This window comes from Psammomys obesus, unplaced genomic scaffold (genome assembly GCF_907164565.1).
Source record: "Psammomys obesus unplaced genomic scaffold, mPsaObe1.curated_primary_1811, whole genome shotgun sequence".
NCBI classification, from domain to species: domain Eukaryota; kingdom Metazoa; phylum Chordata; class Mammalia; order Rodentia; family Muridae; genus Psammomys; species Psammomys obesus.
This window is the reverse complement of record NW_026592776.1, coordinates 3,643,400-3,671,335: the sequence shown is the minus strand read 5'-3', so window position 1 is coordinate 3,671,335 and position 27,936 is coordinate 3,643,400. Positions and strand designations below refer to the sequence as shown.

Sequence of the window (27,936 nt, the reverse complement as noted above, 5' to 3'; positions counted from 1 at the left end):
ACAACCTGAGCAGGATCCCTGGGACCCAGATGGTGGAAAGAGAGAACTGACTCCCACAAAAGGTCCTCTATGACCTCTACACGTGTACCATAGTACGAATGCACATGTGCCAGCACACGTAATATAGAAATAAATAAATGAAAAGTAAGGTTCAGGAGCAGATGGGAAAGAATGAACAAGAAAAAAAAATTGGGGCAGAGCTGAAGACAGAGAATCCCAAGGAAGTCCACATTTAAGGGGGTAAGAACAGTCAGAGTAGAACAGAGAGAGAGAGAGAGAGAGAGAGAGAGAGAGATTGCAACTTGGAGATTGCTACCTTTCAGCTACCTGAGATCACCAAGGATGCCATTTTGGAAGGATGGTGAATGAGGAGAATAACCAGCCACTGCTGATGTTAGCTACCTGGGATCTAGCCTGTTCAGTAGCAACATGGCAAAGAAGGCATGCTGTAGGAGGCTAGCGATGGCCATGCAAGGGGCAGAAAGGCAGTGTTTGCTACAATGTGCATTTCTGTGGTATGAATTACTCTCTGGCAAAAATTAAGAATCAATTCCTGTGAAAAGTGAAAGTCACTTTGCTCCTAAGGAGCTGGTTTTCTCATCATGTTAATATTTTCCATCACTGGTTAATAAAAGCTGAAAGCAAAGTGTTGTAAAACAGCTGAAAGTAGCAAGCCTTGGGGACCCTGGGAGCCTTATGCAAGACCCACTTGCCCTTATGTTCCATTTGGCTGTGTTCTGAAGTGCTTGGGGGTATTCTTCATTACTCTTTGTACACTTAATAGTCAGCCTTTCTGATTACTACACCCATTACACACCTTCTTCTTAAAAGGTAAATGGCCATGTTTATTAGAGTATTTAATTTTTTAAAAGATTTGTGTTTGTTTGTATGTGTCTGTAGAAGCCAAAAGAGGACATCTAATCTCGTAGAGCTGGAGTTATAGATGGTTGTGAGCTCTGAGAATTGAACTTCAGTCCTCTGGAAATGCAACTCTTAACAGCTGAGCCATCTCTCCAGCCCATACAGTGTTTTTTCCCCCCTTAGGAATTTAATATTAAAAATTATGGGTCATTTATGGTGTTGATTGTTTTTCTCAGTGCTCCTGAAGTCTTTCCCTAACTCTTTCTCCTCTGGTGACACACACACACACACAGTGTTTTTTTTTTTTAAGAAATATGTATGTAAAAATAAATGAAATGCTCATGCTTGTTCCTTTTCTTGAATGATACTGACTGGAAGGAGACATGGAAGGGATTAGCAAGGTCTATGGTGGAAGATTTTCCCCAAGGATAACTGCTTGCCTGCAGCTTGGTCTGGACCAGTGTGACTTGATTTTCCTGAGGGATTCTTTTTCCAAAGTGTTCTTGGTCGTATGTTTGCACAGTTTGGTTTTTGCATTTATACCTCATCTTTTATCCTGTTGTAGTCTGAACCAGTGTCTGAAGCTGACTTGCACCCTCAGAAGAACAGAGCTCCTTCCCAAACTGTAGAAAGCAGTCCATCAAAGAAGGTAAGAACAGCAGAAAGATGCTGTAGTGGTAGCATAAAGGCCCCTGGGCATCTTCCATATCTACCACTTAAAAGTTTCCACCAAGATGACTGTGACTGAGCCACAATTCTGAAGTGTGAGTTCTTTCTGAAGATTAGGATCCTGAGGGCTCTGGGGCTGAGCTGTGGATGTCCCTGGCAGTTTGTACTCTTCCAACTAAGTATGGCTTCCTTGCTTTTGGCAAGATAAAAAAAATGTTGTGTAGGGGCAGGAGAGAGATTAGTGGTTAAGAGTGATTACTGCTTTTGCATAGGATCAGGATTCAGTTCCCAGCTCCCATATGGTGACACACTACTTTTTGACCTCTGTGGTTATTACACACAAATGGTGCACATGCACACAAAATGTAAAATTAAATGAATAAACACCTTTATAATGTAGGCTTTCCTAAGACTCCATACATCTGTGAATGAGGCAGAGGAGTATAGGAATAGCTTAGCAACTTTGGACTCCACTTGGTTGAGGATATGCATACACTGCTCTCCTAACACTGCAACCAGCATCCTAGAACTCTTACTTGCTTCAAGTTTCACACATACCCCACTGCAAACAATGGCATAAGTTGCTCCTGCCTTTTTGTAACCATTTAGTGGTTATTTGTTTGTGGTCCATTTCCTTTAAAAAATGCCCCAGAACATATGAGGGATGAGACACAGGGAACCCATCTGGCCTGGACTAGTTTTGGATGCATGTGCATTAAGGTAAACTGTGTCTTCTGTATGAACTTTTAAGAAAAACCTTCTATTTACCATCTTATGTCTAATTGGGCATGCATGTAATTAAAATCAGATGTATCACGGGAAAGGACATGCACAGTGAGGAAAAGGTTCATATAACCCAAGCCTGTCGGTCAAATAGAATCCTCCATATTACACCCCATAGCAACAACTTCTCCGTCTCCTGGACCCCATAAAAAAAGCCATTTGGGGTTGGCAATAGCATGCTTAAATAGCCCACTGATGTCTCATACTGTTCATTTATGAGACCAACTTGTTGCCTACTATGCTAACTTAAAGTACTATCACTTTAAATCAAGCTTGTTGGCTGCTTTGCTATTCATATGCTCATTTTAAAATTCTTCGAATAAGACACCAAGAATCGGGGACCATCTAGTTCAGACAGTGACTCCTGCTAATAGTAAGACCCTGTTAGCACCTCTTGTGCATGGGACAGTCTCCCCTTCTTGCTACCATGATTTCTTTCTTTTTTGTTGTTGTTTTATTAATTTTTAAAATTAGCTTGCAGAGCAGTAAGTTTCACCATCACATTTCCAACCGTATTTGTCTTTGTTGGTTCTCTTCTTCCTCTTCCCCTCCTGCTGGTTATCGGGATTTTTTTCATGCATCTTGGCACCTTTACTTTTTTCAGCCTGTGCCATTGGGCCCCTGCTCTTTACATCACTAGCACTGCTCACTATTGTGCTTCCTACTTACATTCTCATCCTCTTTTTGTTCTTCAGTATTGTCTCCTAGGCCATTCTCTTAGCAAAGAGAGTAGACCTGGGCTTTGGAAGGTGACATGAGGCCCTCTAAGGAAGCAGGTCAATTCTTTCCTTGAATGCACTGGCTTTGTTTGTTTGTTTGTTTATTTGATTGATTGATTTCATGTAGGAATCAAGAGTAGGAGAATGATGAGTGTATGCCTTAGAACATCATAGACTTTGAAATGTAGTCTCCAAAAATCCCCAGAGTGAGACAAGAGTCAATTTTGTCTTCAATTAGAAAAGATCTCGTGGTTATACAACAGTGGTTCCCAATCTTCCTAATGCTGTGACCCTTTAATACAGTTCCTCATGCTCTGGTGACCTCCAACCATCAAATTATTCTGTTGCTACTTCATAACTGTAATTTTGCTACTGTTATGAATTGTAATATAAATGTCTGATATGCAGAATATCTGATATGCAATTCGTAAAGTGGTCATGACCCACAGGTTGAGAACTACTGTTATACAAAGTCTGTGTGAGTTTAAATGACAAGAAAAGTATAGATTGTTTACAAATTAAAAAAGTAAAAGAGCAAGGCCACTAGAATCTTATTTTGGTGTCCTCCTTGGTAATAGAAAAGGGCAGCAGATTCCCAGCGTATTTTACAAAGAAAGGTAGGCAGGCTGTTTGTTGAAAGCTGCTGCCAGCAGTGTTCCAGCACTTGCTGAGGTAGGTATGAGCTACAGGTCTGTGGTATGTAGTTTTAATAGAGAAGTCTTCTGATCTCAGGGACAGAACTGTAGACAGTGGCATGATGGACAGCGGGATCATTAAAGAAAACTTTGTGAGTGTTTTGGATTTCCTTTTAATCCACAGGATGCACCTCATGCTCAGCCTCCATCAAAGCCTATTCGGAGGAAATTCAGACCTGAAAATAAAACTATAAAAACCCAAGAGCCAGCTGCTGCAGTGGGAGGGGCAGCAGCTTCTGCAGCAATGGCAAAACCCAATCCAACAGTACAAAAGTAAGTGACATAGATGAGTAAGAAGATGGTGGGGAACTCCCTTTTACATCTGCATGCATATGTATTTGTTAATGTGTTTGCACTTATAGTCCTAGCCATAGGGTTTTATGGTTGCCATAGTCATCTGTGCCATGGTACTAGTGATGGTGGTGGCATTAAAGGCTCCCATTATGATAGAAGTCTGTCTTTGAGAAGATCTATTACTTGACTCAGTCCTTCTGTAATGACATTACACTGCTGTCACTTGACTTGAAGAGAGCCTCACTGGCCAGCATGGCAAATACTTGAGATCATTTGTAGAGGCTCTTCAGATCTTGGGGGCTCTGTAGCTTTCCTTCTGTGACTGTTGTAGCATCAGGTTCTGTGGCTGATGTCAGCAGCTTGCCTGGGAAGCTAGGTACCATTTGGATTCTTTGTATCCTTCTTTAAAGGATTTTTCTTTCCCCAAATGGATAGTTCCCTGAAGGTATCATCCAAGAAGTGACTTTTCTGCCTTGTCTCCACCTTCCTAACCAGAGGGATAGATTGTGTCAGGTACAAAGGTGACTATATTTTCCTCCCTAATGTCAGCTTCATATTAATTCTAGTCAGTCAGTGGTGGCCACATTGCCCTCCAAAGTACTATATTCACAAAAGTCATGTGGTCATTACCACAGTATAGTTTGGGGACATTTTTGTTAACTCCAAAAGAATCTCCTGCCCACTGGGAGTTGTTCCCCAGTGCCCCTTCCCTGCCCAGCTCCTGAAAACTGCTATTTTACTCTCTGTCTCTACTTTGTTTACATTTTACATAGTCATGTATTATGTAGTCCTTTTTGTGCTTGACTGCTGTTACTTATTTTAGTGTTTGCAAGATTCATCCATACTGTAGCATAAATTATATCTTAATTTTTTATGTGGAGTATTTTTCTAATTTATTAATGTTCTACATGTTATTCATTGATTCATCAATCAGACTTCTGGGTTGTTTGAACTTCTTGCATATTATGAATAATGCTGTGGTTTTGTCTATGTTCATGTTTCTGTGTGGACTTGTGTTTTAGTTTTTAGTTCTCTGCTTCTTTATCAATACTTATCTAGTTTGTATAAATTGTTTTACTTTCTGATTTTATAATGTAAGTGCACCATTCCTTCTTTTCCTTTCCTTTCTCCAAACCCTTCCACATGCCTCTTCCTGCTCTCTTTCAGACTCGTGGCCTCTTTTTCCATTAACTATTGTTACATTCATATAGAATTCCTAAATAAATAAACAAAACAAGCTCAGTCCGTATAATGTTACTGGTATGTATATGTTTTTAGATTGGCCATTTGGTATCAGATAACCAATTGGTGTGTTCTTCCCTGGGGAAGATTGTTTCTCTTGTTCTCAGCATTCTTTAGTTGGCTGTGGTTCTTTGTGTGGGTTGAGGACTTGTGATCTTTCCCTTGTCCGTGTTATCATGTCTATTGGTATCATCTTTTTTCAGGTTATGTTTAGGCAGTCATCCATCCTAGTGACCATGACATGCTGTCTCATTGTGGTTTTGAGTTTCATTTCCTTAATGATTAATAGTATTGAGCATTTTTAAAATTGTCCTTGTTGACCATTTCTATACAGTTTTGGATAAATATCTCCTTATATCCTTTGCCCACTTAAGAGTTGAGTTATGGGTTCTTTATATAGTCTGCACCAGCTCCCTTAACAGATACATGATTTTCAAATATTTTCTCCTGTTCTGTTATTTTGTTTTTTTTTTCATTTTCTTTGTTTGTATATTTTGAAGTACCAAGTTTATATTTCTGTGTGTGTGTGTGTGTATGTGTGTGTGTGTGTGAGAGAGAGAGAGAGAGAGAGAGAGAGAGAGACAGAGAGAGACAGAGAGAGACAGAGAGAGAGAGAAGAGAGAAGAGCTCATTATACAGTCCTGCTTGACCTATAACTTGACTTGTCACCAGTCTGGCTTTGAACTCACAAATATCCACCTGCCTCTGTCTCCTGAATTCTGGTGTTGAAGTTGTACACCTCCATGTCTGGCTTGTTAGTTTTATTTTTAGTGTTATATTTAAGAAACTGTTGCCTACTCCAAGTTGGCCTGCTCTTTAATTACCTCCCCCTGAGGTGGGGGTAGCCTTACCAGGCCACAGAAGATGACAGTACAGCCACTCCTGATGTGATCTGATAGACTTAAGATCAGAAGGAAGGAGAGGAGGACCTCCCTTATCAGTGGACATGGGGAGGGCATGGGTGAAGAAGGGGGTGGGAGGGTGGGATTAGTAGAGGAGGAGGGAGGGGCTTATGGGGGGATACAAAGTGAATAAAGTGTAATTAATAAAATAAAATTAAATTAAAAAAGATTATTTACTTATAAAAGTCTTGTCACTTTATAGCTGATGCTGACACCTACCTATGGGTATATTTTGAGCTGATTTGGTGTCTCATGTGAAGATGGGGTGCAACTTCATTATTTGACATGGTAATTATACAGTTGTGCCTACAGTATTTATTGAAATGGTGTCCTCTTCTAGTCATATGTTCTGTGAATGTCCCTCAGCATGCTAGTGTGAGGACCATGTAATATTTAGCTGAGAGACTAATGTACAGGTCACAGTGTGAATAGTCACAGCCTATATTTTTCACATGAGAGTATTTTATCCAGCTGATTTTAGTTCTAAGACTAGTTTATTTTGGCATGACTGGAAGGAATCTAGCATTTATAATTTTACAAGGCTGGGAGCAAGATACAGACTATACAAAATTGTTGACCTACAGGTCTTCCTCAGACAGAGTTTTGAGAGAGATGGAAGCTCAGATTCTCTTAGACATGTGTTGTGTATGGCTAAGTTACACCTCCCCTACTTCTTTCTCATTTACAGTGTTTGTTGCTATGTACTATCTTTGGGGAACATAAGAAAAAGAGTTACAATCATTTTCTCTAAGCCTTAATTCTCCAACCGAACCCCGAGAAAGGCTAAAAATAAAGTAGACTAGCTGTAAGGCTGTCATCAGCATTTATAGAAATTAACATAAAAATGAATCATTGTCGGAAACAAATTCACTTTTCGTATTACATTGTCCACACAAAGAAATTAGTAAGTTTGTCCAAGTAAACTGCAATAGACATTCATAATGTGTCATCATTAATGAAGACAAACATGAATTTGGCTTAGTTGTTTCTTTGCTGCATCTTTCCTGTTCACTAAAGATGAACCTTTGGAAAGTAGGATTACTTACGCAGTGTGGAGGCAAGGGGCAACAGGTAACAGTACAATGGCTCTGGGCCAGCCTCTATATTCTCTGCTCTTCCCTGTAACTCCAGAGTATGTTCTAGCAGCTAGTATAGACTGTTTACTTACCTGCGTGATGTTCTCAGTGAGGTTGCAGGTTTTTTTTTTTTCTTTTCATTCTCATTCTTGATGTAATGGGATTGTTTGTGGGATTGATAGCTTGAATCCCTGGATGGAAATCCTCCAGTTTCCAACTGTGGAAAGGGTAATACAAGTTTTGGATTTAGAAGATGCACCCAGTTTCCTTGGGAGAAATCAAGGCCCAGGGAGAAGTCTAAGCAGGCAGGCTCTCATGTCGTCATGGTTGGCTCTCTGTGTAGCTGAGGATGATGAATTCCCAATCCACCTTGTTTTCACTTCCCAAATGTTGGGATGATAGATGCAAGCCAGCATAACCATTCTAATATTTTTCTCATTTAGAGATTCTTATTTATATTCTTTCTGGGAAGAATTTTTTTTTTCAGATAAGGTCTCATGCAATAGCTCAGGCTGGCCAGGAAGTTACCACATAGCTGAGGCTCCCTTCAAACTCATAGAAACCTTCTTGACTTATTTTTCTGAGTGCTGGTTTCAGAGACATGAGCCACTATGCTTAGCTTATATGCTTTAAAAATTATAAAAGTATAATGTACACATGTATCAGGGTTTCAAAGAGTGAGCAATATACATTATATATTTTAAATTTGGGTTTACTACTTAAACAGAAAATACATTTCAGAAGGGTGGGATTTCTTTTTTCAGGAAGCTAGGCATCTTGTCTTCCTGTTCTAGGTTATGCTGTCTTTTGCCTTTATCCATGAGGCTAATGGTGACTTGTCACCCACATATTTATATTTCAGGGCATATGGAAAGGGAAAAAGAACAAATAGAGAAATAAGCCAGCTTATTGCTGAGATCTTTCAGATCTTACTGGCTCAAAACTTAGTCACATGTATCTTACTCACCTGCTGAGGCAGCGGGGAAGGATACTTTTTGGTTGGGTGACGTGATGATCAGTTCTTACCTGTTAACTCAATACAACCTAGAATCACCTGGGAAGAGGGTCCTAGGTAAGGAATTGTTTGGATCAGGCTGGCCTTGTAGGCATGTCTATAAGGAAATTGTCTTGATTGTTAATTTATGTGAGAAGATCCAGCCCACTGTGGGGGCCTCCATCACCTAGGCCTGGGTGCTGAGAGCAGAAGTAGGTCTGCATGCATTTACATCTCTGTGCTCTTGACATGATATGACTTGTTGCCTTGAGCTCCTTGCCACTGTGACTTCTCTGTTATGATGGACTAAAACCTGGGATTGTCAACCAAACTAACCCCTTTCTTGTCTAAATTGCTTTTGTTGGGGTATTTTTATCACACAACAGTATGAAACAATGAAAGCAGGGCAGGTGGCCACATGTCTAGCTGAAATAGAAGAGTTATGTAGTATGGAACACAAGGGGGCATAAGGATAGATTTTGGGACTCAGGATGTAGTTTAGTGGTAGAGAGCTTACCTTATATGCACATGGCCCTGAGATCAATCCTCATCACCATGAAAACTGTTTTGAGAGGTACTCTGACAAAAAATCTTGTGTTGACAGTGTTGTACAGGGCTTCTGTTCCACATCAGCAGACAGTGTGGCATGCAATGGGATGAAACAAAACGGTTATCTGCTGAACTGTTAGTCAGAGGTCTTTCTCCTTTGAAACTGGGCCAGCTATAGCCCAAATTGGAACACAGAATAAAACATTACAGGAATTTTTAGGAGAGAACTTCAGAAGAAATTAAGAGGCATGATAAACACTTTTCCTGAACTTTTAACAGGTGTCCTGGACCTAACATTGATGTCTAAATTGGATCCTCAGCTTTGTTTTACTTAGGACTCCTTTGGTTGTAAAGGAGAAAAAAAAATCCAAAAGCAACACTTTGGAATATCTTAGCATATTCTTTCTTGACTCATAGAACTTTGAGGAGTCATATTCCTTATGAGGAGGTAGGGTAGGGGTGGTTTATAAAAATTAGTGGCAGGAACATATAATTAACAGGGACTACAAACCTTTGGGCTCTTTCTGAAATTTTTCTAGTCTTCTAAAGGGTATTTGTCACTTTTTGCTTTTTCTGTGAAGAAGTCTATGACCTTCAGCTACTGAGGTTGATTGCCTAGCTATGAAGGACCAAGGATGAACTGGACTCATAACTATCACTCACATACCTGGGAGAGAGAAGCTGCTTAGATATTAGATATGTATGCCCAAGCATCCATTCAAGTGGGAAACTACAAGTGAGGGTTTCATCAAACAAGCGTGAATACAAGGTATCTTCCCATGTGGAAAGAGAGAGACAATGGAGACATTCTTGGAGAAAGAGAAGCTGTTCTAGGCTGACTCACATAACATGGTAATAGGTTAAGGATAGAGAGGCGTCTGGTTCTGATTGATCTCTTTCTGTAAACTTGAAGTTTTGAACTCTATAGATCCATAGAAACTAACAAAAAGTAATACCAAGCAAACTTGTTTCTCTTTCACAGTTTGTCCCAATGATTACATTTTACCTAACTATAGCCAGGATAATTCTATACTGTTTTATCACATGTTGTCCTATTGTGTAGATTTGTGTAGCAATCACTGTAATCACCATGTTTGAGGAGAAGTCACACTTACCTCCTATTCTCTAACATTCATAGTCCTTAGCAAACACTTGTCAAATTTTCATTCATATCATTTTAAGAATGCTATGTAAATGGAACCATGTAGCATGCAACCGTATGGATTTGACATTTTTTTTCCTCAGCAAACATTTAGTACATTGAAAAAAAAAAACAAAAGCAAAAAGAAACAAACAAAGCAGTTCAGGACACTAATACCAAAGAAAGGCAAACTTTCACTCCTTAACTTCCACCCAAGTGTGGTAGATGTATCAGGCAGCACTGTGTGCACCAGCGTTCTGTGGCATGGATACAGCAGTCTGTTTAGACACTCTCCTATTAAGTGATAATTTTGGCTGTGTGTATTTGGTGAACATCACAAATAAAGTTGCGGCAAGTATCTCTGCACAGGTTTTGATTTGTACATGATTTTTCCCCCTTTGGGATAAGTATCCTGAACTGTGATTTCTTTTGGATTGTCTGCTATGTGTAGTTTTAAAAGAAGTTAACCAAGTTATCTTCTAGCGTGGCAGTACCATGTCACCCTCCCACCAGCAGTGTGTGAGAGAGACACTGAGTTTCTCCATGTCCTTTCCAGAATTTGGTGTTTTTCCTTTTTTTTTTTTAATTTTAGCTGTTTCATTAGGTGTGTAACTCTATGTCCTTGTGATATTAATTTGTATTTCTCTGAAGGTTAGTTATGTTGAAAACTTTTCGTGTGTATGTGTGTGTGTGTGTGTGTGTGTGTGTGTGTGTGTGTGTGTGTGTTTGCCACCGCACATCCTCTTTGGTGATACAACTCTTCCTATCCCTTGATTATTTTTTTTGTTTGTTTTTCAAGATAGGGTCTCCCTATATAGCCTTGGATGTCCTGGAACTTGCTCTGTAGACCAGGCTGGTCTTGAACTCATAGCTATCTGCCTGCCTCTGCCTTCCAAGTGCTGGGATTAAAGGCATGTACCACCACACCTAGCTCCTTTGATGATTTTCCAATTCTCTCTCTCTTTTTTACTGTTGTATTTTGAGTTCTTTGCTTTTTTGCTTTCTTTCTTTTAAGGGGAGAAGGGCTTGTTTTAGCTCAAGGTTTGAAGAGCTACAGTGTATCATGGTAGGGGAGGCATGGATTAAAACACATGAGGCTGTTGCTGCTGTAGCATTGGCAGATGTATACTCAAAAAGTAGAGAGAGAAATGCCAATGCTCTGAGTGTTGAGAACTTTTTGTATTCTGAATAGAAATACGTTTTTCGATTTGTTGCTTTCACATATTTTGTCCCATGAAACTTGTGAAACTTGTCTCTTCATCCTTTTTATAGGCCATTGTGTTTTTCTTTTTTGTTGTTGACATTAAGTGTTAATATTTGTACATATATTGAATATTATCATGGGATATTTATTGCCTTACCAGAAATGCCAGTAACTAATGTTCTTTAGAGGAGAAAGAATACTTGAGTTTCTAAACTTGAATAATAGCTATTTGTTCCTGCAGGGAGGAAAGGGTGAGCTTTACTTCATCTCAATTTATTAAAAAATCCACAACTGAAATGAGTTTCATTTCAAGAATCAACAGTTTGAGAACTTGAGATAGGACTTGCTCAGAAGTAGATTGGACTCAGTGCAAGCTCTGTAGACGTGCAATTGAAACTGAACCTATGTACTTGAACAAACGTCTGAATATAAAACATCCCAAAGCACAAGAAAAAGTCTTCTAGAATGTTGTCCTTTTGGAAAAAGCACTAAAATATGACTGAGACGCAGTTTTTTTTCTAGTAGACATTTAAATTTAAGTTTGTTGTAAAGCAAAGGAATGTACCATGTATCAAAATTTAAGCATTCTTTTTATGTTATTTATATTTTGTTTCTGTTATGTTGCTATTATTCTCAAAATTGTCCTTTGTGGTATTAGTTTATTTTTATTGTACTATTACATATATTATTTCTTCAGTAAATAAGTTTTGAATTAAAAATTACTCTTATATGTGAAAGCCAGATAATTTCTCTCTCTCACACACACACACACACGTGTGTACATACACACATGCACACATGTGCAACATGAGAACAAGAAGGAGACATTTGTGAAGATGATGGGACCTAGTAGGAAAGGAAGCATGGCAGGAAAATGTATTGAGTAGTGAATATTGGCCAAAGTGCATGGTATATTTGAATGAAATGTCATTATGAAACCTTTCACTTTGCTCAATGCATGTTTGCTAAGGAAATTATTTTTTAAAAAGTAGGGGAGATGGCTCAGTGGGTAAAGCACAAGCATGAGGTCTTGAGTTTAAATCCTAGAACCACAAGTGTAAATGTAATCTCTGTTTTATAAACAAGCAGACTTTTAAAGCTTCTTCCCTGCTTGTAGGTGGCCCAAACAAATAACCTTTATGCTTACCCTGGAAGGGGCTAATCTACAGATTAGCAGGCTGGCTAACATAGTATAGACTGAGAAAGTAATCATCATATCTATAGGGTAGAGCTGTACTTTTGTTGTGTTTCTTGCTGTGGGAATAAGAGGTTGTAAGTTATACTTGTGGTGACCATATTGATTTATCATGCCCATCATGGACAGTTTTAAAAGATCAAGAGGGTACTAAGAAGACTTACGGCCAAACAGTGTAAGCAGAGACTTTAATAGATCATGTGAGAGGAACACATGATCTCCCTAGTTATGCCTGTTCTTTGAATTTAGTACTGACTTAGCTGAGGTATGCTGGTACAAAAGCATTCTCCATTTTTTGTCAAGTTCCTCAGATATATTCTGGTACATATTAAGCTTTACATTCTCTCCCTCATAAAGAAATAAAAACGAATTAGGCAGTCTTGCTAAATTAATGTAGAATTTCTGCTTAAGAGAATGTTCTGTTCTTTTCCACCAGTTTTGTCCACTGAAGTAAATTCCATTAATGCTTATACAAAAAGGGCCAGTTGGCTAATAAGAATTATCAGAAAATTGAAACACAATTGTTTGAAAAGACACAATTCACAGCCTTTATTCAAGTTGTGAAATGGGGAGTAGCTTTCATGTGTAAATAATTCATCTTGACAAATCTGTCTCATGTCCCTACATGCCTGCTGTCTTGCTGGCCTGAGAACATGAGATGTTATTTTTAGAGCCCTGGGATGTTAACCTTTGTCAGTTTAGCACCTCTCATGAATCTGAGTTCTGATTTGCAAGAAAGGGTCCAGACCTCTGAGTCTCTTTTCACCGAAATGTTTGCGCTATTTTACAGGCAATCTTCCAAGCAGAAGAAGGCCATTCAGACTGCTATTCGCAAAAATAAAGAAGCCAATGCCGTGCTGGCCCGCTTGAACAGCGAGCTGCAGCAGCAGCTGAAGGTAAGGGCTGCTCCCTACACTGGGATCCCCTCACTCTAAGCTGGCTTTTTGTTTTGACTATCAGATTCCCATTCGTTTTACTAAGAGCTGCTTTTGTTCTCTAAGCTCATGAAGAATGAATGTATTTTAGTTAAGTTCTATTGGTCGATTCTTGAATGCTTATACCAAGACTGCTAACCTCACTATGGAGGCTATATAGCATGTAGGAGTTAAAAGGAACCAAAGCCTGTTACAAACTCTGTATTCTTTGTTGGTCAAAGCTTCTGAGTAAGCTTAGACTGTTTATGAATGATGCTACATTTCTGTGGAAGTAGGCAGCCTGGGTTAACCCCTCTTCTGGTACCTTGGAAACGGTTCCATTTTGCTTTCTCAAGGACATTATCCCTGCTTTTCTCACCTGTTTCTCTCCATCATGTCTCCTCTGCATCCGTTTCTCAGGCTGCTCTAACCATATACTACAAATGTGGTGCTATCCTACAGTATTACTTTATTCTGTCCTGGCTCTGGAGTTTGAAGTCAGGGTGTCATCAGAGCCCTGCTGTCTTTGAAAGCTTTAGAGATGACTCCTTGTTTACCACTTCCCAACTCCAGGCAGTTTCTGGCAATCCTTACCATTTCTTGGCCTGTACATAAAGTTGCAGTCTCTGTCTCCATTGTCATGTGACATTCTTCCCGTGTCTTGTCTGTTACCTGCTCTTATTGTACATTTCTGATGAAAGATACCCGTCATTGGATTAGGGCTTGACCTAATCTATCATGATTTTGTTATCCTCACATGATTTTGTTTACATATAAAACTCATGTTTACAGGTCCTGGGAATTAGGACTTGAATATGTTTGGGTGGGACATGATTTTACTGGGTTATCCTCAACCCGAATGTAAACATACTTCAGCATTAGTAGTTCCCTTTGAGTAATTGTTGTTCCATTTCTCTGGCCTCCTTCATCTGCATTTTCTCACTGACTGTCTTTCCTTCCTTACTGTTTTCTCTCCCCCACCTGAGCATGGTCTTTCTCTTTTCCCACATTGCTCTTATGGCAAGGTCTAATGGGCTTTGGTTTGTTTGCTTGTTTGTTTAATGGGATTTTAGAAGAATCTACATAAATGACCACCCTCTCCTGTAAAATTACTTTTCTTTTCTTTTCTTTTCTTTTCTTTTCTTTTCTTTTCTTTTCTTTTCTTTTCTTTTCTTTTCTTTTCTTTTCTTTTCTTTTAAATACAGGGCCTTAATATGTAGCCAAGGCTGGCCTGGAACTCAAAATCCTCCTGACTCAACCTTCTGAGCTCTAAGTTGGCAATTATGCATTGCAATGCCCATCTGGAAACAGTGTTTGTGACTGAGATGCTGTGCTTTATCCTCCTTTGCCTTCTACTCCACAGGTGCTGCTTTAGCACTCCCTACTCTTGTCCATCCCTGACTTCTCATTTATGTGCCTACCACCTCTCCCTAGACTGTTTATTCCAGAACTTTTAAATACATAGAAAATTTGAAAAAAAAATGTCTTGTACAGCTACTCCTTCAGTTATACCACTAACATTTTATTATACTTGTATGTATGTGGTTTGTCTGTTTGCTCTATTCATCAGTTAATTTTGACATATCTTTAAATAAATTACCAACATCTGTATATATTCTCAAAATATCTCAGCATATACATTTTTAAATAGAGTTCAATTTTTTGAAACTGGATCTCTCTACATAGTCCCTTCTGTCCTGGAACTCACTATATATACAGAATAGGATAGCCTTGTAGATTACAAATTTTTTTTCTTATGATGAGAAATTTAACACACAAAATCTTAACTGCATACTTATGACAAATGTATATTGTAGGCTTAGATTTTTCACCTAACCTCTTTATTTAGTGTTCCTAGATGCTTATACCTCCCTCCCACCCACTGACCAGAGGTAGTGGAGAAAAAGGTTATTTTAGGTAAAGGGGGTTGTAGACCTTTTTAGAAGTAGTTCTTTGGGATGAGACCACTCTTAGTTGTCTGGATGCCAGTAGTCCAGTCCAAAGGCCAATACCAAGCAGCAACATGAATCAGCAAGATTCAGCAGATTGGACAGGTCAGTGAAAGCCTCAAGACTCAGTTGGTTTGCCCTGAGAAGTTTTCTGGGAAGTTTCTCTCTGTGAAGTCAAGTGTGGAAGCACAAAGACCAGTTCAGCGATGTTGATCCAGAAAGTGATGTCTCACTGTCTGTGGGCTTCTCTATATCACCTACTCTCCTCAGATTCCACCCATAGATGTTCTCAGCTGGAAAAAGTCATGCCCTTTGCACGAGAGAGCTCACAACAAAACATCTCCATGCCTTCTCACAAGCCAACCTCCAGCAAAATATCACCTGCCCTCTCACAAGAAAGCTTCTAGGAAAACATCACATGACTCAACTGAGTCTTCAAAGAAACCAGAACTTCCAATTCAGTATATACTTGTAGAAGCTAAACTATGGATTTAGAGACTGTTGCCATCACCATAAGAGGTGTCCCCACTTTCTTTCCCATTCTACTCCTACACCATCCACAGGCCAAACCACTATTCTGATATTTTCATACCACAGTTTTGCCTGTTCTATAACTGTACACGATGATATCCTACAACAAATACTTCTGGATAAAGTTTTTGAGATTCATCTCTTTTGTTGTGTGCATAAGGAATTCACTCCTTTCATTGCTAACTAATATCACACTGAGTGAATATGCCACAATTTCATTGTTAGGTCTATTGATGAACACTTGAAATGTTTACAGTTTTAGAACATTGTGAATAAAACTGAGTCATTGAACATGTGTTTTTTATAATTTTTTATTAATTACACTATATTCACTTTGTATCCCCCCATGAACACCTCCCTCCTCCCCTCCCAGTCCCACCCTCCCTCCTCCTTCTCTATGCATGCCCCTCTCCACGTCCACTGATAGGGGGGTCTTCCTCTGCTTCCTTCTGATCTTAGTCTATCAGGTCTCATCAGGACTGGCTGCATTGTCTTCCTCTGTGGCCTGGTAAGGCTGCTCCCCCCTCAGGGGGAGGTGATCAAAGAGCAGGCCAATCAGTTCACGTCAGAGGCAGTCCCTGTTCCCATTGCTATGGAACCCACTTGGACACTGAACATGTGTTTTAATATCATGTTTTTACTTGCTCTTTGAGAATTTCATGTACTGTATTTTGACCATATTTACCCCTTCTCCCCTCATGTCTTTTTAATATAACCCACTAAGTCTAACTTGTGCTGCCCCCTATATGTGTGGGTATAGGGCAATCCACTGCAGCTAGCTAGCTGGTCACATCCCTAAAGAAAAATGACTTTCTCTTGGGTAACAGCTATCAACTGCCAACAGTTTCTCTACCTATGGGCCCTCCCCACCCATGTTTGAATGTTCACTGACTTGATCTTTTGTAGGCAGTCATGACTTCTATGAGTTCATGAGTGCACTATGGTTCTGTCATACTCAGAAAACACTGTTTAGCCTTAGTCCTCTTTACAACCTGTGGCTTTTATATTCTTTTTACCTACTCTCCAAATATGTCCCATGAACTTTCCAGGGAGGGATAATGTTGATGTTCCATTTGTGCCAGAGCACTCCACAGAAACTTTGACATGCTTCTATGTGGAAATATATTCTCATTTATCCTAGAAGAAGGATTAGTTGATAATTGGTAAATGTTAGCCAGGTGTGGTTGCACACAGCTTTATTACCAGCACATGGGGGGCTGGGATCACTTTGTTCGAGGCCAGCCTGGTCCAGAGAGTGAGTTCTAGGGCAGCCAGGGCTACACAGAGAAAACCTGTCTCAAACAAACAAACAAACAAACAAACAAAAACAAAACAAAACAATCCATGATCAAGGCAACTTATAAAAGACAGCATTTAGTTGTGGCCTTATTGGCAGTGTCAGAGTTTGAGTCCATGACCATCACAGTGGGAGCATGGCAGTGTGCAGATAGGCATGGTACTTGAACAGTAGCTGAGAGCTTATGTCTTATCAAGTTGCAGGCAGGAAAGGGATTGGGTCTGGGTGAATTTTTGAAAGCTCAGAACCCATAATCAGTGATATACTTCCTCCAACAAGGCCACACCTCCTAATCCTTCCCAAACAGTCTCACAAAATGTTTGTCAATATTTCCTTCCAGTGTTTGTATCACCTATTTATTTAATAGCTATATACTTTTATGAGCAGATACTTCAAATTTTGATATAATCCACATTTGCCATTTTTCATAAACTTTTACTGTCTTTATAAGGAAACTGTATACCTATAGATTATCAAATAATTCATATCGACTTCTAAAAGTTTTGTTTTTTCTTTTATACTTTTAAATGAAATTTGTACATGATGTGACAGTAGGGTCAAGGTTCATTTTTTCCCCATTTTAGTATTTTCTTAGTCCAGCACCGTTTGATGAAAACACTTTTCCTCCCTTGGATCACTTTGGAGCCATTATCATACATCTAATAACCTGTAATTGTGGGTTCAGTTCTGATATCTTACTCTTCCCATTATTCTATCCTTGTGCTACACAGTCTTGATTGCTGTTGCCTTATACTGTCTTGAAATGTGCTAATACAAAATTTTCAATATGTTCTCTTTTCATGATTCCATTGGATAATATAAGCCTTTTATCTCATGCAAATTTGAGAATTGTACCACAAAGTAAAAACTGTTGGAGTTGTAGTTAGATTTGCATTGAATCTATCAACAAGTTTAAGTAGAATTTACATGTTAACAATGTTTATCTTACTAATCTGAAAGTAGAGGAGTCTCTATAACTATTTCAGCCATCTAAAATTCCTGAGTGATTTTGAGATTTGAGTGTATAATCTTTTGAAAAGTTCTTCAAAATTTTTTGTGATACTATTGCAAATTGGATTAAAAAACAAGTCCATTGTTCAGTTGAATTTGTGAAGGTCCCAGGATATAAGATCAATACACAAATAACCAGTAATATTCCTGAATATAAGTCATAAATAATTGGTAATGGAAATTTTTTAACATATCATTTCATAGTAGCTTACCTCCTGCCCCAAGTGAAATACCTTGGTACAAATCTATGAGAATACACATAAGATTTGTACACTGGAAACAAACAAACAAACAAACAAACAAACTGCTGCTGAGAGAAATCCAGGGAGACTTAAAGGTACAGATACACTTTCTTTGTATATTTGGAAGAGTCAATAGAATAGAGATATCTTTTTTCTCCCCAGGAATCTTTAGATTCATGACAATACCATTAAGATCCCAGCAGGATTTTTTTTAATGAATGCAAACTAGCTGATCCAAAAATTTATATGTGAGGGCTGGGGAGCTTGGAATTGTAAAAAAACCAAAGTGAGAAGGAAGAACAAATGAAGAAATCACTGTCAAGCTGCAATCATCAAGGCAGCATAGTACTGAGAGTGGTACATAGATCAGAATCCTAAATAGACCCCACAAATAAAGCCATTTGATAAAAGACAATGATGTAAAATCAACTAAACGAAAAGCTAGTTTCCCAGCATGTTTAACAATTGGTCACCCATATGTAACAAACAGAGACTCTTGATCTAAGTCTCACCCCATCTGCAAAGATTAACTGAAAAATACTCATCCATGTAAATGGAAAGCATAAAGCAATAAGACTTTTAGGAGAAAACAAATGGAAAAACCCTCATGATTTGAGGTTAGACATGACTTTAGTATAAAGAAATGATTACAAGCATAATCTACAAGTAAATAACTTAGTTTATTGGCCTTCATTAAAATTAAACACCTTTGCTCTATCAAAGACACTAGAGAATTAAGAGTCAAGTTACAGATGGGGAGCAAATATTTTCAAACTACTTATTTGACAGAAAATTTGTGTTCTGATTGAAACATGATTTTAAAATTCAAAAATAAGAAGTCTGGAGGAAAGCCTACTACTATCAGCCTGCTAAAGGAACAGAAGAGTAAAATGACTCCTAATGACATACTGCTATCCCCATAGCTCAACCCTCCTCAGAGAAACTTGTTCTTGCACTAGATGGGAATTAACACAGAGACGCACAGCTAGACAATGTGCCGAAAGTGAGACTTTGGAACGCTCCATCTTAAACAGGATGTCTTCATCAAAACCCTACCTTCCAGGGCTCAGAGATATGTGTGGAAAAGGACGTGGAAAGATTATAAGAACTAGAGGTGGTGGATGACTCCAAGGAAAGAGCGTCTATCCAAACACAAGGCTTATGCACATATGAACTCACAGATATCATGGCAGCATGCACAGGGCCTGTACATATCCAAGCCAGACAAAATCCTAGTTTGGAGAAGGGGACATGGACACAAAGCCTCAACCCTAATTAAGAAGATACTTGCAGTTGAACCTTCGGGGAAAGTGGAAGCCAGCTTTCTCCAATGGAGTCTCAATGGGTATAATGAGCACACTCCAGGGAAGGCCCCATGCCCAGAGGTAGTTGCCCAACACAAAACAAATTCTCTGTATACACTTTTTGTTTTCTTTTGTTTTGCTGTTTTTGTCCTATTGATTTTCTTTCTTTCAGCTTGTTTGTCTGGTTTTTTTTTGTTTTTTTTTTTTTTTGTTGTTGTTGTTCTTTCTCCTGTTTGAAAGAGTGAGAATATGAAGTTGGGCGAATAGGGAAGTAGAGAGGATCTGGAACGAATTGGAATGTAAAAAATATGATCAACATACGTTGAATGAAAAAAAATTTAAATAAAAATTAAAAAAAAGATTAAGAACTCTTAGAAACCCAAACATCTCAATTTAAAAATTGGCAAAGGACTGAAATAGCTATTTCGCCAATGAGGATATAAAGATGACACACATGCACATGAGATTATGATATTCTACATCATTAGCCACTTGGGAAATGACAACTAAAGCTAGGATTACATACTTCTATACACTCAATTAGAACTGCTGAGACAAATAAAATAAAAATAAAAAACCACTATCACTGAAAGGCAACTGGAACCTCATGCATTGGTGGTGTGACTGTAAATTGTACTTTCATCCTGGAAAGTCATTCAATGAAGTGATTTTTATATAATTTTTTTCTTCATTTACTTATTTTTTTTTTCATTTTATTTGGCTTAATGCCCACCTCTTTCCTTTTCTTTTTGCCTTTTTCCCAGTTTTGTTTTATTGAAACAGGGTTTCATGTAGCTCAGGCTGCTATCAGGTTGACTAATAGCTTTGAACTCCTTTGATCATCCTTACCTTACCTCCTAAGTGCTGGGATTCCAGGCACATGCCCCATGGCCTGTTTATGTGGTACTAGAGATGGAACCCGAAATGGCCTGCCTTTTGGGAAACACTCTACCAAGCGAACACTATTCCTTTTATATATCACTTTCACAAGACTCATTTGCTCCATCAGGCCTGCTCTTTCTTGGGTTTTGGTGATACCATCACAGCTAGAGCAGCATCTGACCTAGAGCTGATAGATATAGAAGATAGGTTGCTAGGAGAATAAGTGAATAACGTTTGTTTTTGTACGTTAGTTTTTCAATGTATGTTGGCTCTCTGGAACATCTTAGAGTTGAGCCTTCATTTAAGAATCTTTCCCACCTTAGCCAATTATACTTAAGAGTGCCTTCATGTGTCCTTTTTCTCTCTGCAAAATCTGTTTTAAGACTGAAAGTTTGAATTTCCAAATAGCAGTTTGCTGTTCCTCTATTCTGCCTTGTATTCAGAAATTATGTTAAACTGTATTATTTCCAAGAGCCTGTACAAGAGACTTTGGTGGAAGGATGACCAGTGTATCTTTTTATCCTTCATCCTTGGCTAAGTATTGTGCCAGAAAAGAAGTCAGAGATTGCATCTAGAAATTTAGTTGAGGCAATTCAGTTCTGTACTGGGAGTCAACTTTTTCTTCTGGTTCTCCCTCATTGGCTTTTTCATATTTAATGTCATTCTTTGCTACCTTCTGAGCCCATCTGAGAGGAGTGAGGTTAGGGCAGGGTTGCAAAAACTAGTTGGTCTGTTGTGCTGTGAAGTAGGGTTAGTTGTACCATGCTCAAAGTATCTCATGTGATCGTGCTGGCCCTTGGCTGCCCATTCCTGTGTCTGAGATGACTGTTTCAAGGTTACTGTTCTGTGGTGACACATATCAGTGCTGAGCAGTACAGAGGCTATGGGGTACTCATGAAGCCACACCTGAGCTTAGTGATTGTGAATACTCCATTGTCTAATCACCAGCATTGAAACTGGTGCCTTTCAGGCCATATGTGTCCTAGTGTTTGAGGGTCCTCTTCTGTATTTTCTTTGAATGTATAAAGAAAAGAGATGAACCAAAGAAATGATGCCTTTTCTATTTCTTTTCCCTGTTTTGTATAATTTAGGAGGTCCATCAAGAACGGATTGCATTGGAAAACCAATTGGAACAACTTCGCCCAGTCACAGTGTTGTGACATCCTCAAGGCTCCAGTGAAAGTGGATAACTTTGTCTGCCAAGATCTTTCTTTTGAGTGTTTGAGTCCAACTACTTGTCATAGATGTCTGAATGTCAAGAGCTGTGAGCAGCACAACATAATCTATATGACTTTCTCTTTTGCACTTCAGTTGTGTATTTTACAGTGGTCTTAAAAAAAGTCTTCAACTGCACTTAAAAATGTTAATTATCAGCTATTTGGGAGGCTGAAGCGGAAGGGTCACCAGCTCAAGCGCATCTTGAGAAGCTTATTGAGACACTGTCTCAAATAACAAAAAGAGAGGATACAGCTCAGTGGTAGAGTACTTGCCTGATATACAGGTAGCCCCCAGTTAAGTCCTAAGTACCATTTAAACATTAAACTTACCAGTGGCATTTATCTCCCATTTTAACCATGTTGAGATACTGCTCCTTATTAAAATTAGTCTTCTAGCAGATAATTCAGAGCAGTATTTATTTAAAGAATTTATAATGACTACAGAACCTATGAAGGAAGTACTACCAGGATGCCCATTTTATTCTTGTGTGTATGTTACATATAGTAGGTTGGTTTCCTGAATATTGTGGATTCCAGCTGGATAGTCTTCGGCATGATGATAATAAAAAACAAAAGCTGAAAGAAAATTAAAGCTTCAGATTTACACTGGCACTGTGCCCTACCCCTGTATGCCAAAACTGCTTCTCTAGTACAATTTTGATATTATATCAGCTATAAATAATACATGACTATTGTTTTCTATTAAATATCAGAATATTATTGGGTTTTTACACCTCTGTGAAGTAGAGATTTTTGGCAATGAACTGTTTAAGGTGGCCAATCTAGGCCATTAACCTAGATAACTTATAATCTAAATTTTTGGGCAGGCACAATCTACTTTAATTGCCTTGCCTGATCTTATTAAATAGTTGCCAGATCCTTATTTTATCCTCCACAGGAGAACATCTCTAAATGCATGAGCTTGGAAACCACCCAGGATTGCTATATATTTGGTACTGAACTCAGGTATCCAGGCTGAGAGGAGAAGGGAAATAGCTACTAACTCTCCCAACAATTCCTGGTTGTTGTTGTTGCTGTCATTTTTATTTTAGCCTGGATTTCAAATGTTTTGTGTTTGAAGACACAATGAAAGAATGTAATCTTCTCACCAGCTATATGACTACTTGTTTTCTGTAAAGTGTACTCTTGGGAAGTATTGGCTTTATATACAGTTCAGGGGAACTCAGAGAACTCTAGTGGAAGTAATATAAAGTAAGCTCAAAGTGCAGAAGCCAGTATCCTGTAGAAATTTAGTAGTATAGCCCAACTGAAAGTGGGAAATGACTGACCCATATGTTCATAGGGTCCCTGGTTCACTGATCCTCAACAGAGCATTCTGATGTTAGCATTACTTCGAAAGGCTTACAGCATGCCATACCATCTGTCTTTTGTGTGTTTTGCTAACTTACTCATTCTTTGGATAGTGGAATGTGGTGTGTGCACAGGGTACTTTTTGAAATGTTTTTATTTATTTATTTTTTTATTATTAGTTACATTTTATTAACTCTGTATCCCAGCTATATCCTGCTCCCTCATTCCCTCCCAACCCCACCCTCCTTCCCTCATCTCCTCCCTGCCCCTTTCCAAATCCACTGATAGGGGAGGACCTCCTCCCCTTTCATCTGACTCTGTTTTATCAGGCATCTTCAGGACTGGCTGCAGAGTCCTCCTCCTAGCAGGACTGCTCCTCCCTTTGGGGGGTGGGGAGGTCGAAGAGCCTGCCACTGAGTTCCTGTCAGAGATAGTCCTTGTTCCCCTTACTATGGGAAACCAATTGGTTACTGAGCTACCATGGGCTACATCCGAGCACAGGTTCTAGGTTATATCCATATATGGTCCTTGGTGAAGTAGTTTTGGGTAGATTTACAATATGTAAGATTAAGCTGTTGATTTCAATGGAGTTGAGAGCATTTAGTAAAAATAAGCATTTATCTAATACTTCCCTGTTCCTTTGGCAAGCTTTATCAGTAGCTGAACAACAGAAGAAAAGGGTTCAAACAGATGATGTTTTTCCAAAGAAAAACAAATTGTTGAATATCTTCCATGCATATTTAAGGATTTGAATCAGATTTGATTTGGAAAGTCCTGAAACTTGAACTATTTCTGCATTTCTCTTTCTCCTTTGGCTGCCTTTCTTGTTGTTCTTGTGCGGAGGGCTTGGGAATGAGTTTAACCCTCCTAAGATTATGAATGGGTCAGTGCAAATTCCTAGGTGACTCTTTTCTTCCATATGCCGGGATGTTGGGATGTGGGGACTGTGACCAATTTTCAACAGTGTTACGACTGCAGATGTTTCACAGCATGCTCGGCCTTTGGTACAGCTGATACAGGAAAGAGTAACATGCACTTTATCTCGGAATCTTCCCGTGCATATGCACTTACTTGGGATCATACTTCATATCCACCAACCAGACGTGCCCTAAGGAATGTTAGTCTATACTGAGCATTTAAAAGCCCTGATGTATTGTTTCCCCCATGAAGTAAAAGACACGGGGAACAGGGTGAAGAGATTGGAGTTTTCTTTAGTTGGCCTTGTTTCCTGTCAAGGCAAAAACTTGCATTGGACAATGAAGGCCTTCTGAGTTTCCCAGCCTCACCGATTTATTTCTTGTAGTGCTGGGGATCAAACCCAGGACATCATTCGTTCTAGGCAAATGCCAGTTCACAACTTTAGCCTATCACCAATATTTTAACTTAGGCATTGCATTAAAACAAATACCAATAATACATGCACATACACAAAGTATTCTTAACTGGGCTTAATTTTGATCAGTTTATTAGTTGCTTAGAACTAGATTTTTAAAGGAAATATTTGTGTTTCTATCTAAATATACACTACTAAATACATATTATTTTGTGACTAGTATTCATGCTTTATTTCTGTGTTTTCTTAGGATGTGCACTTTTAGGGTTACAATGCCTGATAATATTTTTGACAGCCTTTAATATGATATAGTAAGGCAAACACATTGAAATCACCTGTAAATCTACTCTGGAATTAATCACCACCTACCACAAAAAGAAGCTTCTTTGAAGAGGGATGAGAGTTGAGATTTTCTTGTTGTGCAGAATTCTACAGAATGAAGGTTAACCCTGTTTTGATTCATGGGGGTTTAATTGCCTTGAGGCTCAATGGTTTTCCTGCATGGGAATCTTCTAGTCCTCCAGATGAAAGCACAGTAGGAACTGATCGTGAGATTATTGGGGCCTTAACATTTCCTGTAAGTGGCATATAGCATTTGTCTGCCTTTCTATCCAGAGACCTAAAGCAAAGCCCAAGTGGTAAATAGCAAGACTGGATGTGTAATGTGACAATCAAGACAGATGTTTGCTCTAGCTGGAAAGATATAAGCACTTTATAAGTATCGTACAAGTGTTTGGGACTAACTGAGAAATAAATCAGCTTAGCTGGAAGCTGTGCCCATGTACATGTTAGAGCTAGGTAGGGCCAGTGTTTCTTTCCTCTAGCTGGCGCTGGAAAATCACATTCCTGATTGTGGACTCTTGGCCAAAGAAATACATAGCTAGTGGTAGAGTTGGGATGCTAGCCTGATTTTATAGATTCCAAGTTAGTCTTCTGTCAATTGTAAGAATATATTAGAAAGCCTTTTCTATTTATCATGTTGAATTTCATTGACTTAATTGGTCTTTAAATATGAAACCATTTTCTAAGGAGTTTTAGGTCTAGACATTTCTCTAAGAGTTAATAAAAAATAAAATTTAAAGGGAAATAATGTTATTAAACTATTCTTTTAATGCCTCACCTTTGATGATGCAGTATGTTACTTTAAATCTTGGCAGAACTTTCAAAAGCTATTGCTTTGAACAGATTCCAGTCTCATATTCCTGTTGGCATTTGCTTTCTTAAATAGACTACTGTGATAAAAATGAACTCAATATGTAGTAGCTTACAGTTTTTTCCAGTATAACGTTGGTTGCTTGGGTCACAAATGTTCCATTTTAGCACATTTTAGGAATAAGTAATCAAAAACATGAACTTTTCTTTTGACTTCCTACCAATGTCTGAACTATTGTAAAATGTTTTACTTTAGCTGTGATTTTATTGTATAGTATTTCTAAATATTTGTCTGTGTCCTGAATGGTCTCATAACTGTGTCCATAATGGATATATAATTAGAAGTTCATTTAGACAACATTGATGTGATTCTTGCAATCAAGACAGACACTTGCAAATGTCTTATTCTAAGCAGTAGTTAGAAAGAACTTGATTATAGCATTAACACCTTAAATCTAAAACATTTGTTTTCACACAAACTACAGTCACACCTCTGACTAGACATCATCAGGAGAAAATTGTCTTAACAATCATAAAAGCAAGAATTTACCATCTCATCACAAGCACAATGCCCCATGTGATTGACAAGGAGGCTCACTAGGATGCCGTTTTAGCATTAAGAGTGTGATGAAAATAGAATAGCGGCTAAAGAAATCTCTTCCCCTCTCCACACACTAAATACAACACTAATGCTTTTCTTTGCTCTTTCCAACGATTAATTCTGTTTCTAGTGTCCCCTTAAAATTCAGACTTCAACAGAACAGTTGAATTTCGACTTTAGTTATGGGTGTTACAGTTTTTGTGTGTGTCAGGACTCAGTGTCATTCAAGTTCCTAGTGAGAAGCAGAGATCTGGATGTGTGCAATCCTCAGCTTGCACATGTTGCTTCCCTTTTGGCACAGCTGATAGAGACAGCACAGACAGGTTGGTCGCTGGTGCCAACTGAAATAAATATTTCTGTGGGCCATTTTGCTTTGCCCATTTGCAAAGAGAGATACATCTAATTATATGAACCTCCCAAGAATTGTAGACAGACTTTAAAAGCAATGCATGCAGATTCTGAGAGCTGTTGCCCAGCCCCAAACAGCCTTTCAGAGAAAGTCTTATAAATATGCAGCCATTGTGTGATTATGAGCTGGGCAGCCCAGAGATAGTTAAGTTTAGGTTTATAGGATTACTTTCTACTGCCTCTAAATACACATGGTGGTAAGGGATACATTAAAAGCACTGCAGATTGCAGCTGACGGTGCCCACTCTGTCTGCAGAAGCCTTGCTTTGCTGGCAACTGTTGGAGAACGCTGAGTTTACATGGCTTGTGATTTCTCCTGTCTTGCTCCTAGCTAATGTCATGGCTGTGGGAAGTTATCCCCACTAGATTTATGACTCTGAAGACCAGAGGACAGCAGGCTTTTAAGAGGGCTTAAATTGGGATTCGAAGTGTACATTGTGGAAACCCTCAGGTAGCAGGTTCGTAGCAGTCTGGGATGATAGGACTAGATCCTAAAGTTCTTGCAGAGTGCTGTGCCATGAGACTGAACACAGTACCCATCATATGCCACTTTTATCAACTAAGTTGTAGTTTTTGTTTCCAATCAACTTGTGTGACAACTTTCCCAGCACCTAACTTGGGAAGCAGGGACATCCTCTTCTTTAGAACCAGAGCTGCCATTCTTTTCATCTTCAGCACAAATTAGGTATTTAAGTGAGCCAGAGACAAAAAGCCATTTTAGTCTTCATAGTTAACGGCTAAGAGAGATAATGAGCTGACTATTTTCACCTCAAAGGTAAAAATGTAAATTATATTTTTTCACTACAGGTACATGTAACAGTAAAAAGTGTATCAGCAAAGTATATATTTGATGCTTTCTGTCTTTTCATGATATTGTGCCAACAAGTTGTGCTAATATTTAACTCAGCCAGAGTCTCATTCATTTGCTAAGCATTGGGAACATTCTGTGTAATTACCTTAAACATAAATAAATCCCTGAGAGCGTCCTATATTTGGATTGTGATTTGTAGACTCATGCTAACTTTACTGCCTCTTTTTCACACTTGTTGGAAAATCTGTGAAGAACATAGTAAGTTAAGGACTGCCAACTTGGAAAATGTACATCATGTGAAACTGGGGTGCTACATTAAAATAAACGTATGATCACTAATGGTTTTGATGGCATCTTGGTGTCAACATTTGGTCTCCTGTGCATGTGCACTTAAATCAGGTAGTGTGAAAGGAGTTGGAGGGTCTTTGCATTGAAATCACAATTTGAGGTTTGGTTAATTTATCTTCCGACGCGGCAGGTTCTTCAATGTCTATGAACAGTAAGCACTTAGCAGCCAGGGCACACCAGAGCAGACTCACTTTAAAGATCTGCTGACTTGAAACTGGACTTAGGGTGGAGCCAGGTTACTTGCTTTACTTCCTCAGTGTTCTTTTAGTTTGTGAATATTCCTAAACTGGATATATGCCTG

General features: G+C 38.8%; 1 protein-coding gene across 2 annotated transcripts in view; it reads left to right on the top strand.

Annotated features, from left to right (window-relative positions):
- Reps2 (RALBP1 associated Eps domain containing 2) overlaps nt 1-27,627 on the top strand; it is a 180,685-nt gene extending 153,058 nt beyond the window's left edge. For both annotated transcript variants that reach the window (XM_055615741.1, XM_055615740.1), the window contains 4 exons: nt 1,427-1,510; nt 3,852-4,000; nt 13,115-13,220; nt 21,546-27,627. In XM_055615741.1, the coding sequence (XP_055471716.1) occupies nt 1,427-1,510; nt 3,852-4,000; nt 13,115-13,220; nt 21,546-21,614 (408 nt within the window). In that variant the 3' untranslated portion in view covers nt 21,615-27,627. The remainder of the gene's footprint in view (nt 1-1,426; nt 1,511-3,851; nt 4,001-13,114; nt 13,221-21,545) is intronic.
- The last annotated feature ends 309 nt before the right edge of the window (nt 27,628-27,936 follow it).